General features: G+C 52.3%; 1 protein-coding gene across 10 annotated transcripts in view; it reads right to left on the minus strand.

Annotated features, from left to right (window-relative positions):
- Positions 1 to 16,118, minus strand: part of FOXP1 (forkhead box P1) — a 559,948-nt gene that overhangs the window by 135,050 nt on the left and 408,780 nt on the right. For all 10 annotated transcript variants that reach the window (XM_079795272.1, XM_079795273.1, XM_079795270.1 and 7 more), the window contains one exon: positions 1,991 to 2,086. In XM_079795272.1, the coding sequence (XP_079651398.1) occupies positions 1,991 to 2,086 (96 nt within the window). The remainder of the gene's footprint in view (positions 1 to 1,990; positions 2,087 to 16,118) is intronic.

Genomic DNA, 16,118 nt, shown 5'->3' on the forward strand with positions numbered 1-16,118 from the left:
ACTTCATATATTTAGCCCTGAAGGAACTTCATTCATCTTGGAAAAGAAGTTACCTAAAAATGCCATCTGTAGGTTTTCTTAAAAAGCAAGCATGAGGGAAAATAAGTCTAGTATAAAGAGTGACAAATGGTGTTCACACTGCGAGCAGCGCCCAGCAGCCCGGACGCGTGCGCGCTGTTTCCTTAAGTCTCTAAACACAGCTCCACTGCCCGGTGTCCACCCCCAATAAGAGAGATTCCCCGACACGCTGGAGGGCTGATGAGTCCGTGATTTTCAGGCTGTGCGAGCTCCCAGAGGACGGCAAGGAGAGCGGGCAGTCACCGGGACCACTGAGTGACGGCCGGGCTCACGCCCCGTGCGCGTGAATACATTAGCATTTTAACGAATCCTGTCTGCAGGTCCCGTGCTCACTACACCCAGCAAGGGCTCTGCTCCGAATCACAGGTGGCCTCCGCTGCTGACCTCTGAAACCAAGTCCCAGTCTGACTGCGGAGACTGTTCAGTCTGATCCTTTCAGCTTATTTGAATCTTGAGAAACAGGCTCCCAGCTGAAAGGTCAGCGCAGTCCCAGTCCGTCCTCCAGAGCTGCCCGCAGGCCTCTGCGCAACAGCCCTGCGGGCACCTGGACGGGACCCCGGCTCTGCACTCGTTAAAACGTCCCGAGCAGCAGGTGGGCTCACGAGGCTCTACCAAGGAGGTGCTTTGGGAAGGCTGGTAAACAACGTGACCACCGTCCCGGCAGTGCCACCACGGCGCCGAGCTTCCCCTCGACGGCCATGCTTTCCCAAGGGGGCGCAGGAGGGTGGCTGCCCGCGGTCAGTGTGGCTGCTGCCAGGGAATGTGCACTGGGCCATGGTTTGCTCTGATCTGAGAAGAGTCTAGAATCTGGGTTAACCACGTGATCCAATGATTTAGCACCGAGCTCTGCCCATCAGCAGATTCTGTCCCAAAGTGTCCAGTGTGGGAAACGCACTCAGACCCACGCTGGGACGCCCACCCTCAGCTCTGGCAGCAGCGGCGCCTCGGCCTGCACCACCCTTTCCAGACGGGAGTGTCAATCCCGAGTCAAGGCTCTTTGAAGTTTCTATTAAAATGTTCTATCTACTCCGATAGAAAACCAAAATCGAACTTGTATAAACTCACTCCTTCTACTCTGCAATCCCTTTCTACATTGTGCCAGGAAGGAGAAGTCACTAAAACAATATTTCTTGGTATCTTTACATAAAAACTGCTCACCACTTTTTATGAATAATTCAGAGGTATGCGGAACACATCCACTCAAGAAACAAGTATATGTGACATCCTCGACCAGGCGTATTAAAACTACGACAGCCTCTCAGTCCCAGTAACAGTCCTGGAACTGCTGACGTCTGGGCTGAAGGGTTGTGGGGGACTTTTCTGAGCAATGCGGGCTGTCCAGCCGCACCCTGCTTCTGCTTCCCACGCACAGAGCGTCAGGCGCACTAACGCCCCCCAGCTGTGAAACTAAACGTGCCTCCAGACACTGCCCCGTCCCCTGGGAACCCGCCCCGCACTGAAGGAGGTATGCGTGCACCCCATCATGAGGGACCGTGACCGTCTAGAACTGTCGACAGAGAACGTGGTGACGTATCTGAGCACCATGACCCTCTCTCATGGCGAGCGCCCAAGCACCGCCCCAGCCTCCACGCATCGGCCTACAATACCGACACCAGCAGGTCTCACCCAACACCACCACGTTTGGGTTGAACACACCTTTCCCGACAACGTCACACTCCGCTGGGAACCAGCGGCACCTGCACAGAGGGCCCGCTAACATGCCTGCCCTTCTCACCACAGACCCTGGCTGGTGGCTGTCCACGTGGATAACGTCATTTACTTTTAAAAGAAGCGCTACCTGGCCCTCGCCTGCGTGGCTCAGTTGTTTGCACGCTGTCCGGTATACTGAAAGGTTGCGGGTTTGATTCCCGCTCAGGGCACATACCCAGGTACTTTAAAAAAGAACGGTTACCTGCAGGGCTGGCTGCTTGTCATTCCTCTTGGGAGACTTGATGCCACTAACTTGCTGCTGCTGCTGAAGAAGGAGCTGTCTTGCCACCTGAAGAGCCTGCAAGGAAAAGTGGAAGAGACAGGTCTCCGTTACCACAGGTCAGAGCAGCCTGCACCGCGGACTCCACGAGGGAACTTAAGGACGAGATCCCGCCCTGGCCAGTTTGGCTCAGTGGATAGAGCGTCAGCCTGCGGACTGAAGGTTCAATTCCGGTCAACGGCACATGCCCAGGTTGCGGGCTCAATCCCCACTAGGGGCCATGCAGGAGGCAGCCAATCAATGGTTCTCTGTCATTATTGATGATTCTCTCTCTCTCTCCCTTTCTCTCTGAAATAAATAAAAATATATGGGGAGGGGGGGGGGTGGCAGGAGAGAACAAGATGCCGACTTTCCCAATTCCAGGCAAATGGAAAGGCAAACAAAACTTTCCACCCATCTAAGTTGAAAAACATTCCTGAATTTGTTTACATTTTCTTAGGTTTAGTCAGTTTCACAGAGTTCTTTAGGCATAGCAATCCACCTAAGCAGACATTTTATTCCCACCAAAAATCAAACACGAAACGTGGAACACGGAAGATGAGAATGTTGAGGGAGGATGGCAGGGAGCAGCTGGGAAGCACCTGGCAAAGACAGAAACGTCCAAGACAAGGCACCTTCCCCTCCTCCAACTCTTCTTGGGAGAGCCTGGGAACTGAAGGTGAAAGGAACACTTTGACCTCCTCTGAGTCCAAAACAGAGGAGGAGTTACGTGGCGCATGCACAGTGGATAACGTTACTTGGGAAGGAAGCCTAACAGGTGAGCTCAACTAATGGAGGCCTCGGTGGACTGTGTAAGGGGAGGACTTTTCACATTTGACCTCTAAGTCAACTTAAAGGGTACATCCTGTACCTGTGAACAAAGCTGGTTGTGTCTCCTACAAACGACTGTCTATGGCTTCATCCATAGGAGGGTGTTTATTTAAAGGCAGTAACTACAGCAGTGATATGAGTTGGAGGTAAAGCAAAAGGAAAACAAGAGAGTCCTCTGAAGTGCAGAGTGTATAACTGACCACCCTGTTCTGTTTAAAGGACAGTTGCCATACAACACTATACTGGCTTCAGGCACACGGCATAGTGGTGCTACATTTATACACTTACAGTGTGTCACCATGCTATGCCCAGTCACCACCCATCACTGTGCAAAGTAAGTACAATATTATTGACTATACTAGAGGTCCAGTGTATGAAATTCGTGCATGGGGGCAGGGCGGGGGGGGGGGCGCAGGTCCCCTCAGCCCAGCCTGCAACCTCTCCAATCCGGGACCCCTCGGGGGATGTCCGACTGCTGGTTTAGGCACAATTCCAGGGATCGGGCCTAAACCAGCAGTCAGACATCCCTCTCACAATCCAGGACTGCTAGCTCCTAACTGTCACCTGCCTGCCTGCCTGATTGCCCCCAACTAACCCCCCCCCATCGGCCTGGTTGCCCCCAATGGCACCCCCCAATGGCATGGTCACCCCTAACTGTCCCCCGCCAGCCTGGTCACTCCTTACTGCCCCCGCTTCCGGCCTGGTCGCCCCCAACTGCCCTTCTGCCAACCTGGTTGCCCCACGCAGCCTGCTGTTCAGTTGTTCGGTCATTCCTCACTAACCCCCCTGCCAGCCTGGTCGCCCCACACAGCCTGCTGTTCAGTCGTTCGGTCGTCCCTCACTAATGTTCCTGCCAGCCTGGTTGCCCCACGCAGCCTGCTGTTTGGTCATCTGTCTGGTTGTTTAGGTCATGATGGCCCCTGGCTTTTTATATATTAGGATTTTCTGTACATTAAGACCCATCTTTTTAAAAAGTTCAAAAAAAAAAAAAGAAAAGAAAAGAAAAAAAAAGTATCACTGGTAAATCCTCCTGGGGACATTTTCTGTCAAAGAATTTACTAAGAGTACCAGCCAACCACACCCAGCAGCAGGGTCAAGACCAGATGACTGACGTTTGGAGACTCTGAGTGAGAAAATCACATGAGAAGCGATGTTTTACTTCAGTCAATTAGCTGAGAACCAGGAGTGTGCACATGGAAGGTGTTGAGAATGTTCACTAAAGGAGGTGCTCAGAGTTGAGAGAGGAACAAGATTTCCCAGTGACTTCACCAGTAAGACTATTACGTGTGCCTTGAGGAAGACACACACACAGTGTACCTGGTCATCGTACAAAAGGTCTGAAACTAGAGTCTACATTGTGCACAATGGACTTATATCCTATTCTAGAGGCCCGGTGCACGAAAATTCATGCATTCGGGGGGGGGGGGTGCATCAGCCCAGCCTGAACACTCTCACAATCCGGGACCCCTCGGGTAGGGTCCCTAGGCCTGGACTGAGATCAGGGCCTATCGGGGCTTTCCTTCCCCCAGCTGCAGGCAGCTGGCCCTACCCCTGCCGCTGCCACGGCTTTCCATCTGTGCAGCGCTGCCCCCCTCCCCTGCCACCAGTCGCCTCCCTCTCAGGCGACAGGCGTGGGGTGCAATGGCTTGGCTGGCCTGGGCATCCTTCTGCAGGGCGATCGCTGGCCTGCTGCACACCTGCCACAGAGTTGCCGGCCGATGGCCTGGGCCTCCCTCTTTCTTTGCTTGGGGGCGGGGCCAGCCCTGCAAGGGGCTGTCTGCCTACCTGATTGCTCTACCTGCTGGCCTGCCTACTGGATCACCCCTAACCACTTGCCTGCCTACCTGATGACCCCTAACCACTGGTCTACCTACCTGATCACCCCTAACCGCTGGTCTGCCTACCTGATTATCCCTAACCACTTGCCTGCCTACCTGATCACCCCTAACTGCTTGCTGGGGGGCTGGGCCAGCCCTGTAAGGGGCCATGGTGGTTCTGGTCTCTGGTCATTCCGGTCGTTACACTATGGTGGCTGGCCGTTTATTATATAGGACTAGAGGCCCATGCATAAATTAAGGGGGGGGGATCACTCAGCCCAGCTTGCACCCTCTCCAATCAGGGACTTCTTGGGGGATGTCCAACTGCTGTTTTAGGCCTGATCCCACAGAAATCGGGCCTAAATCGGCAGTCGGTCATCCCTCTCGCAATCCGGGACCACTGGCTCCTAACCACTTGCCTGCCTGCCTGATCACTCCCTAACTGCCCCCCTGCTGGCCTGGTTGCCCCCCAACTGCTCCCTGCCGGCCTGGTCCAGAAGGAAGTTGTACATCTGAAAGATGTCCAGTCACCCAGTCTAATTAGCATATTACCCTTTTATTAGTATATAGATAATAAAAGCCTAATATGCTAAGTGTCCAATCGTCCATTCAACCAACCAAAGCATAATATGGTAATGACTAGAGGCCCGGTGCACGAAATTCATGCACGGAGGGGGGTTGTCCCTTAGCCCAGCCTGTACCCTCTCCAATATGGGATCCCTCAAGGGATGTCCGACTGCCCGTTTAGGCCCAATCCCGGGATCAGGCCTAAATGGGCAGTTGGACATCCCTCTCACAATTCAGGACTGCTGGCTCCCAACTGCTTGCCTGCCTGCCTTCCTGATTGCCCCTAACCACTTCTGCCTGCCAGCCTGATCACCCCCTAACCACTCTGCTGCCAGCCTGTTTGCCCCCAACTTCCCTCCTCTGCCGGCCTGGTCACCCCTAACTGCCCTCTCCTGCAGGGTTGATCACCTCCAACTGCCCTCCCTTTTGCAGGCCTGGTCCTTCTCAACTGCCCTCCCTTGCAGGCCGGGTGCCTCTGAACTGCCCTCTCCTGCTGGCCATCTTGTGGTGGCCATCTTGTGTCCACATGGGGGCAGCTATATTGTGTGTTGCAGTGATGATCAATCTGTATATTACTCTTTTATTAGATAGGATAGAGGCCTGGTGCATGGGTGGGGGCCAGCTTGTTTGCCCTGAAGGGTGTTCTGGATCAGGTGGGGGTTCCCTTGGGGCGTGGGGTGGCCTGAGCGAGGGGCCTGTGGTGGTTTGCAGGCCGGCCACGCCCCCTGGCAACGCAAGCGGAGGCCCTGGTATCTGGAATTTATTTTCCTTCTACAATTGAAACTTTGTAGCCTGGAGCGGAGCCAAGCCTGGGGCTCCCTCCGAGGCCAGCAGCCATTTGTGTTGGGGTTATAATTGAAACTTTGTTGCCTTAAGCGGGTGGGCCCGGCCAGGGTGTGCAGAAAGCTTTGCTTTCCCTGTTGCTGGCGGCAACCCTGGCCTGCTCTCTCAAGCTCCATTCTGCCGACATTTGTTTGAATTTGTTTACCTTCTATAATTGAAACTTTGTAGCTTGAGTGGAGGCTTAGACTTGGCAAGGGCAGGCGGAAAGCTTGGCTTCCTCTGTTACCTAGGAAACCTTGCTCTCTGTGGCTGTAGCCATCTTGGTTTGGGTTAATTTGCATGCTCGCTCTGATTGGATGGTGGGTGTGGCTTGTGGGCGTGTCGGAGGCATGGTCAATTTGCATATTTGTCTATTATTAGGTAGGATATGCTAAGGCCGCTCAACTGCTTGCTATGACATACACTGACCACCAGGGGGCAGACACTCTGACTGGTAGGTTAGCTTGCTGCTGGGATCCAGCCAATCAGGACTGAGTGAGATGGGCTAGACATATCCTGGAGCCCTCCCGCAATCCCTCCCCAGTTGGCCAACCTCCCGCGTCCCTTCCTGGCCCTGATTGTGCACCAGTGGGGTCCCTCGGCCTGGCCTGTGCCCTCTCGCAATCCGGGACCCCTTGGGGGATGTCAGAGAGCTGGTTTCGGCCCAATCCCGCAGGCCAGGCCGAGGTGCACAAATTCATGCACCGGGCCTCTAGTAAGAAGATAATGATTTCCACTTTAAAGAGCTATAGCGACGTGGTGGGGGGAGAAAGGTGAGGTGGTATGGAAGGAGGTTCCCGTGCATCAAACTCAGGAGAGGGAAAATGAGTGCCAGGATCATGGTTCATGAGTGGGCCCATGAAATTGGTGAATCAGCAGAAGTAGTGCTTTTCCTAGAAGGACAACCTGACTAAATTAAGCTCCTCGCTGTACCACCGTAACCGGCTCTGAGGGCACTTTGTGAGGGTAAGTGGTGCCTTCGTGTCTAAGAGGCACAGGGGCCGGGGTACACAGGCACAGATGATATGTGGGCACAAAGCAAAGACCTGGGGAAAGATGGGGCCCTCCTGCCTACCACACTCCTCCTGTCGGTGAGGCCTCCGCCTACCAGGCTCACCACAGTCAGCCCTCAGAGGTAGCTCGGCTATGGTGCCTGGAGAGGGGCAGTGGGCGGAGGCCGCCTGGTGGAGCCGCAGGGAGGGGGCTGCCTGCAGGGCCTGGGCCTGAGCCCTGCCTGCCGTCTCCTGGGAGATACACCATCCCTGGACTCCGGCCTCCTTGTCTCCATGGAGACGCTCAGCACATGTGTAGGTGTAAAAGTGGGCAGAGCGAAGCTTCCATGTACATCATGTAAGGGAAACAGTCCCCTTCCAGGCGCCGCCTGAGCGGCTCCCCAGGAGGCTCCACGGAGGCTTTCACCTGGGAAGGGAACTGGGACGTATTTTCATTGCGATCATCAGAGCTCCTGGAGCAACAGCCTGAGCAGCTGCCAGTGGGAAGCAGCCAGGGCCTGAATGACAGCGAGAGGCTGTGTGGGGACAGCAAAAAGGTCACCGCTGTTTCACAAGGAAACGGAGCAGTCAGGACAACTCCACACAGTTACAAATCTCCATTAAAGCAACTTGCTATGTTTCACTAAATATTTAGAAAACAGGTACTCCATCCATATATATAAAAGCCTAAGCGACCGAACAACCGGCTGACCAGTTGCTATGATGCACACTGACCACCAGCGGGCAGACGCTCAATGCAGGAGCTGCCCCTTGGTGGTCAGTGCACTCCCACAGCCAACCTCCCGCAGCTGGCCAACCTCCCACGGCCCCTCTCCCCCACTCTCAGTGGGCTGTCCCCCAACCCCCCATTGGCCCCAATCACCGGCCAGGCTGAGGGACCCCACCCATGCATGAATTTGTGCATCGGGCCTCAATTATTTAAATACGTTTTAGAGAATCTAACAATCAACTCCTCATTCAGCAAAAGGGATGATAGTAAATGTCTTTTTTAAAAAGGCACACATACAGAAAAAAAGGAATTCTTGTATGAGCATGTTCTCATACATGTGCTTCAGCAAAGGAGGCACAGTGTGGGCCTCAGACCTACATGCCGACTGGGCTGCTCTCTGCAATGGTCATACATTTCAAAAGTAGCTCTGGAATCCTTGTCATTGCTTTGCTGGTTTGAAGGGGGGAAAGTCATTGATGTGTCTATCTTTTTCAGACCCAAAATGGGTGCCTAAACTTCCACAATCACACCACGAATTCCCACACACAGAGCCTTACAAAAGAAGATAATCAGAGAGAGAAACCAGGGTAGGAAAGGCTTAGGAACTTGTAGAAAAACAAGAGGAATTTTAGTAAAACTACTGAAGAGAGAAGATATAAGATGGAGATGTGTAAATTAGCTTCCAAATTTCTCCTCAAAGAGTGCAAACAGGTAAAATAGCTTCAAACACCTGGGATGGAGAGGCAACACCAGTGCAGAGAACTACTCACCTGGACATGTCTGCTCGGAATTCCTCCATACAGTTCCCTGGCCTGATCATGGCGTGGGGCCCAGGGGGAGCGACGTACTACAACCCCAATCTACTTCCGGCTCAGCTGGAGTTGTTGTTTTTAATGTTTTTATTGATTTCAGAGAGAGGAAGGCACAGGGAGAGAGAGGTAGAAACATCAATGATGAGAGATAACCATCAATCGGCTGCCCTCTCCACGCCCCACACTGGGGATCAAGCCTACAACCCGGGCATATGCCCTGACCTGGAATTGAACCCTGACCTCCTGGTTCGTAGTTCGACACTCAACCACTGAGCCACACTGTCTGGGCTCAGCGAGCATTTTAAAACATAATTTATTCGAACCTATAAAGTGCTGCAAAAACCAACCAGGTGATGTTTTCCTGATTTCCATGATAGATTAATCAATGTAATCTAACTTTTAAATTGTCATAAAAAAGAAAAGAAATAAATCCTTCGTGTACAAGACTACTAGTATATCGGAGCGTTATCATACAAATGTCGGGTATCCTTGTAAAAAGTCCAAAATGCTTCCTGTCATATGCGCTGCTGGTCAGTGGACAACTCAGCAGGACCGAGGGGGCCTCCGCTGGAAGCCACAGCGGAGACCAGGCCAGTGTGTCCACGGTTTCCCCTGCCTGAGCACGGTCACCTGCTATGCATCAAACCAGATCAACGTCTTTCATCTCCGACTCACAGCCTGAACCGCAGAGATTTGTTTAAAAACAACTAAGGAGTGAGGATGCGCTTGTCTTATTTTCATACAGGATCTCAGCAGCAACTGGAGAAAGGTCCCTGAGGCATTGCGATTTCTGCCAAGAGGGGCAATCACAGTGCTGAGGGTAACCAGACTTCTGAGGGCGACCGCTTAGCAGTGCGTACAGAGGCTGAATTACACGATTCTACACCTGAAATGGATGCGTATAAAAAAAGATATGCCTGGCCGGTGTAGGTCAGTGGTTGAGCATCGACCTATGAACCAGGTCACAGTTCGATTCCTGGTCAGGGCACATGCTGGGGTTGCGGTCTCGGTCCCCGTGTATGGCATGCAGGAGGCAGCCAATCAATGATTCTCTTTCATCATTGATGTTTCTATCTCTTTCTCCCTATTTCCTCCTCTCTGAAATCAATAAAAAAATATATTTTTAAAAAGAAGTCCTGTTTGAAAATGAAATTAGGTCCTTTGTATGTATGTATGGAGGCAGTGTGGACTCAGCCTCCAATTTATTGTTAATCTTCACATGGATATTTTTTCTATTGATTTTTAGAGAGAGTGGAAGGGAGGAGGAGAGACACAGAGAGAGAAACATTGATGTGAGAGATACTTCAACTGGTTGCCTCCTGCACTTACCCAACCAGGGCAAGGATTGAACCTGCAACCGAGGCTTGTGCCCTTGACCGGAATCGAATCCTCAACCCTTCAGTCCACAGGCTGACACTCTATCCACTGAGCCAGTCCAGCCAGGGCAGGTCCTTTGTACTTAGACTGAGGAGGCATGTGGAGATGTGTGTGTGTGTGTGTGTGTGTGTGTGTACGCGCGCACGTGCAAGAGGAAGGGAACGAGAGCAGCAGAGACACACAGAGAGGAAGAGTATGAACAAATGACAAATGTGCTCCTCTAGGAAGCAAGGATCCACCCGACTCAAGTTCCAGACCAGCTGCTGATGTCCATAACTGACACGTCCATTCCACCTCTGGCATCTTTTACTCTGGGGGCAGCTCCCAGGCTGGGCTGAGTCCACACCGCCTCCATAACAGACGTGACAACTGCCAGGCACTGCACGACGCGACGCTGCGTTTCAGCGCTGGGCTGGGGTTACAGGAAAGACCGCTCACGGCTGTCACAGAGTGCAGGGGACTGAGAGCCAGGCCCTCAGCGGGCTGCACATGGTCACACCGATTCCCCTTCGATAAGCTCAAGTGAGTGGCTCTGCGAGCTCCCAGGCCGGGCAGAGGCCGGCTGCTCCCGCCCCGCCGGGCTCTCCTCTCTGCCCCTTGCTGCTCAAAGCTGGGAGCCACCTATGGTCAGCACCTCCTGGACACCAGCTCAGGCCCAGCCCACAGGGAGGCCGGAGCCTGGAGCCTGCTGCTGGTTGGCAGCCAGGCTGCTACGCTCACTGAGGACCTGCATATTGTGACACACCTTCCATTCCATTGGTCCTCGCTTGCTTTATTCTTCACAGTGCCGTCACATTCCTATTAAAGAAGTGCCATCTGTTATTTACCAATTATGCTTCAAGTAAGCATGTTTACAACTTTCAAGCTATGCACATCTCAAGTTCACGGCAGGTGCTTATATTTTAGGGGCTGGAATCCCTAGGTTTCAGCACGTTTTTCAAGGTAGCTGGTGTTCAAAAACATGTTTATCATATTGTAAGAAACATCAACAAGTTGACATAAAACATGGTTTGAATAAGCATGCACACAGACTTAAAGAAAGCCAGTAGAAGGCAGAAAACTTTCATACAATTTCTTATCTAACACACCTGGAGATGAGGGCTGAGATTAGCACTGACATCGAGGCTTTCAAAAAACATGACTAACTGCATGCGCAAGGTCACGGGTCCGCGGAGCAAATCCAACTTAGAACCTGCTTTTGTTCAGCTCATGAGATAAGAATGGTTTCTGCTTGCTTAACTAGCTGGGAAAATAATAACAGGAGAAACATTTTATGACATTAAAATTAGATGGAATTCAAATTTCTGTGTTTGCCAACCCTCCTCTCAGGTTGCTCCCTGTCTTCTGAGATTCCCCAAAGACACACTGGACACAATTTTATACAAACAAAGCTTGCAATCAGTTGCCCCAAAGAATTTCAGAATTTAGCTAAGATGCAAGGACAATACTAATGAGCCGTTCTTAAAGCTCTAACTCATTTTGATTTTCTGAAAAGGAAGCGAGATAGGAAAACAAAATAATATCCACGCGTTCTTTTATCTGAAACTATTTCAAACTAGTTGCAAACTTTGAATACGTGTGTCCTCCTACAGCTAATCTGCAGCAGCTGAGTGAAGCTCCTCGGCCGGGGGTGAGTGCCCGACCCCTGGCAGTGCAGGTGGCACTGCGAGTGGCCAGCGGCTCTTTCCTGTCTGCCCGGGAACTTGTCCCGCTTCCAGCTTCAAAGGCTGCTGGGAGTCAGCCCCTTCCTCTCACTTCTTTTCCTGGACTCTCCCCACCCGCAAGATCAAACCTGTTTCTCAGGTAATTTCGCAGGCTAAGCAGCAGTCACTGTGCATGGGGGCGGGGGGAGGAAAAGCTAGCAATAAAACGCCGTGTGAGGAGCTTAGGAGGGAGGGAGTCGTGTCCTCTCGTTTGGTTCTCAGCCTCCATTCACCTCGGTTGCCTCTGCAGAGCCTTTTCCCTCTGAACGAACCTGCTATCGTGGTGCAAGCCTGCTACGAGCAACCATCTTCACCCGAGTTCTCATACCCAGCTCGGTCTGACCATCGCTCTGTGCCAGACCTGAGAACCCACCGCCTTCTTGCCTGGACATAGCACTCACTTCATGCAGGATGGAAAGAAGGTTTGTGGGTCACTTAAAAAAGGAATTGCTCCAGTGCCTGACAGGGCTACAGTGCTCTTACAGAATCAACAATGTTCCAAGGCAGTGAGCTCTCCAGCAAGAATGGAAATATATGTTTATATGACGACTACTACTACTACTACTACTACTACACACACACACACACACACACACACACACGCGCGCACACACACACACGCGCGCGCGCGCACACACACGCACACACAGCACCTGGTTATCCTGGGACACTGCATAGAAAGGGGCAGAGCATCCATTGCAGTTGATTCACTTGGCTCAACCCCAGCAGCAGGTGGGGCAGACAGCAAAGCCTCAGAAGCTGGATTGCATCAGTGAGCTCAAAGGAAAGACTCCCGGCAGCAGCATCGTGCTCGGAGCTCTAACCGCGGAGAAAGTGCCCTCTGCTCCGGGCATTCCTCACGGTGATTTCTCACCTGCTCCGCAGTCTTTGCAGACAAGGATCTGAGATGATATCTAGGCTCACCTAGTTGACTGGAGCAGAGACAACCCCGCCCTGACAGCCTCCAACATTAGGGGTTGGAGTTAAAATCAAAAGGAACAGGAAATGCAGATGTCCAAGTGCCCCCCTGGCATTGCCCCTACTAAGGAGACAGGCCGGCAGCGCCAGCCCAGGTGCGGGTGAGGAGACGGGGCTGCGACACGCACCCTGCCAACCCCTGGGCCACTGCACACTCCTCACCCCCGCCCACCCCACCGCTACCTCCACGTCAGCTTGACCACGGCCTACTGACAGGATGGCAAGCCACACGGGGTGGTGATCGCTGCATCAGCGTCTTCACTTTTGTTTAAAATTTAACAAATAACGCAAAGATGTGCGCACAGGAAGGTTGAAGTGGTGTATGTGCTTTCCGTAATGTCAGCAATTGACTAGGGTGTGTTTGCTTGGGAGGAAAGATGACAAAGGGTACATGTTTCTCTGTTTGGAAGGATGGACTGAAGGACGGCCAAGTGCGTGCTCTGTGCCAGGCGCCGGCACCAGCACCAGAGCCCTCACGCCAGGGACCGCACGCCACCCGCACACCGACTGCAGGACACGTGGACACAGAGGTACCCGAAGGCTGTGGACAAGAGGAGGCGCTCTGCTCGCCACAAGTCCTTGCCCTAAAGCAGCCCTGGGAAGCAGAAGGGGCTAGTCAGCCCCATATTCATTTGCAGTCATGAATAACTTGTTAAATAAAGCATCTGCGTAGGAAACACTTCCTACCAAAGAAGGTAAAGGTTAGGAATCTGCATGAGACGAAAAGAAAAAGGATATCTGATTCTCTTTCCAAATCAGCTGCAATGAGCATGTGCGCTGAGCAGCCAGGACGTCTGTTTGAAGCCCTTCCTCAGGGAAAGCCCGCAGCACACGCCTGCCCGCCAGAACACACTCCTCGTCCCCGAGGCTGCGGAGCCACCAGGCCCAGTGGCCGCCGGGTCTCCGGCACCTGAGGGCTCGGAGGGATTCCACCCAGCGCGGCCCGAGCCCCAGTGGATCAGGCTCCTGAGCGCCCACAGGACACAGCCTGGCGTGCATGGCTGCAGCAACATGAGCGTTGCCATGAAGTAAAGCAGAAGTCAAGTTTATTAGGAAATGTCTAAAGTGTTAAGTTTGAGTGCATCAAACCCGTTTCCCCTTGCTAAGGAAAGACCAGATTGTATCCGAAAATAAATAAATTGGCCCAAGTTCCCAGAGCAGAAAATGCATGGATGACGGAATCAAAGGGAACTATTAGCGCACCTACCTAGCCCTCTGCTTTCTGCAATTGCCTTCATAAGGGGGCAGCCCAGCCACTCCCTCTAAGAGTAATCCAGATTCACACCTTTTCATGCCTTGGGAAGAGACTGGCGAGTTCTGAAGCCTCCAAAGAACGTGGCTAGAATCATGCTCAAAAACACGGAGGCTTTCCTGTGCTTTTACTAGCAACGCTGCACGTGGCTTCTGCTCAGACAAATGTGGTGCTGTGCTCCTCGCCCCTCGTGCTGTACGTGTGCCGTCACACACACTGGGGATGCCCTCGGGTGAACACTCATGAATGCTTTGCTTGACAAAATACTGTCCTTCTCTTACCTGAATTTTGGGCAAAGAAGCAAGAATGAAAACCAGTTCAGAGTCAACATTTCAGCAGAGAGAGATAAAAAACAGAAGCTAGAAATAAAAATAGAAAGAAGGAAAGGGCCCATGCAAGACCCACCATCGAAAACTTGTGGCCATTCCCTCCTGGCCAAAGTTAGCCCGGACAGAAAAGGCAAAAAGCACAGGACCGTTCTCCAGTAATTTATACTTCTCCAAGAGGTCACTGCGGCAGCAAAGCTCCCACCTGTACACCGGTGTGGGAATGAGGCGTCGAGAAACAGGGGCAAGTGAAGGGTAACGCGCTCTGTATTGGGGACACTGAAAGAGAACATCGTATTGAATTGTCTGTCATGTGCCAGGAACTATGCCAACTAGTGGTTTTACACTTATTATTTTACTTTTTGTTCCCAACATTTCTGAGGGAAGCAAGGCAGGGTTTGTGATACTGACTTAAAACGGAAAACCTAAAGGTTGTGAGGTTCTGTGACTCCCCCAGGTCACAAGTCCAGTGAGTGGTTAGCATTTGAAAACTAAACGAAACAAACATCATCTCCCAGGAACTTGACACTCACATTCTACCCAGGTCACCCATCACCCCAGGTCCGGCCACGGACAATCCCGACAGACAGACGTGCAGTCCCAGGGCGGCGTGCGCGAGTGAGCGCGGGCCTGGCCTCCGGGATGCGGAGGAGGCCTTCGCGGTAGGCAGCACAGGGAGCTCATCTGCCTCTGCCCACACCAAGACTGGCTCCTCCCCACCAGATCCTCAGCCCAGCGCTCTGGGCCAGGGCCTCGTCTCAGAGCTGCCTTCCATGTCCTCTGCCAGCTCCACAAGGCATCCAGGTGGCTTCCACATTCCAGCCCACCTTTCTGAGACGAACACGGCAGGATCTCACTGAGATGCACGGGGTCTAGAAAAGGGAACTGGGGAGCAGAGTGGCCTGGGGCTGCCCGGGCCTGGGGGAGGGGCCTGGGGGAGGGGCTTGGGAGAGAGGGTGTGAAATGAATACATTCCAGAGATCTAACGTGTAGCTGGTGACAATACTTCCTCTCATATGCTTGAAACTTTCTAACGGGATACATCTTCAATTAAATCCCACTACACACACAAAAGGGTAACTATGTAGAGGTGATGGATAACTTATTTAGCTTGATTGTAGCGATCTTTTCCACAATGTATACAAAAATAAAAACATGGAGTTGTAAACCTTAAACACATAAATTTCTGTATGTCAAAGGTAGCTCCTTAAAAAGAAAAAGAAAATAATTTTTAAAAATAAATTCTACCTTTCCCTAAAAACCCTGTTCATAATCCAATTCCTTGAAGCAGCAGAGTTGCTTAATGACTCCAGGCCCAAGGGAGCTAGCAGCACCCTGATCCCTGTGGCCACGGTGGGACCCCTCAGGCACACAGGGAGGCGTGAGGCCCGCTGTCTGCTCCCCCACACGTGTGCTTCACCCCAACATCCACGGGAGCTCGCCCATCTCCTTGGGATACTAATGCCATTACCATCACCCTCTGACCCTCATCCCTTCTTCAAGCCTGAGCAGGGAGAATCCTGGCCTGACTCTTAGCACAGCGATTTTAGCCTTTTCCATCTCATGGCACATAAACTACTAAAATTCTGTGGCACAGAAAAAAAAAAATTATCTTGCCCATCTGACAAAAAAAAAAGGGGTATAGTTTTGATTCATTCATACCCGACGGCTATTGTTGTCATTTTTTATTAGACAATCGAGGGGAAAGAGGTCAGTGCCCCTGCTGACCAGTGTGGCGGAGCCTGTTTTAAAACCTCGCAGCGCACAGGTCGGAATCACTGTCTTAGAACAAGACAGCAAAGACAGCTGCTTCTGGCCCACCGGTGAGCAAGGGCGAGATGGTGCCGAGGCAAGGACACGCCGG

The sequence above is a fragment of the Cnephaeus nilssonii genome (assembly GCF_951640355.1).
Source record: "Cnephaeus nilssonii genome assembly, chromosome: 17".
In the NCBI taxonomy this organism is placed as follows: domain Eukaryota; kingdom Metazoa; phylum Chordata; class Mammalia; order Chiroptera; family Vespertilionidae; genus Cnephaeus; species Cnephaeus nilssonii.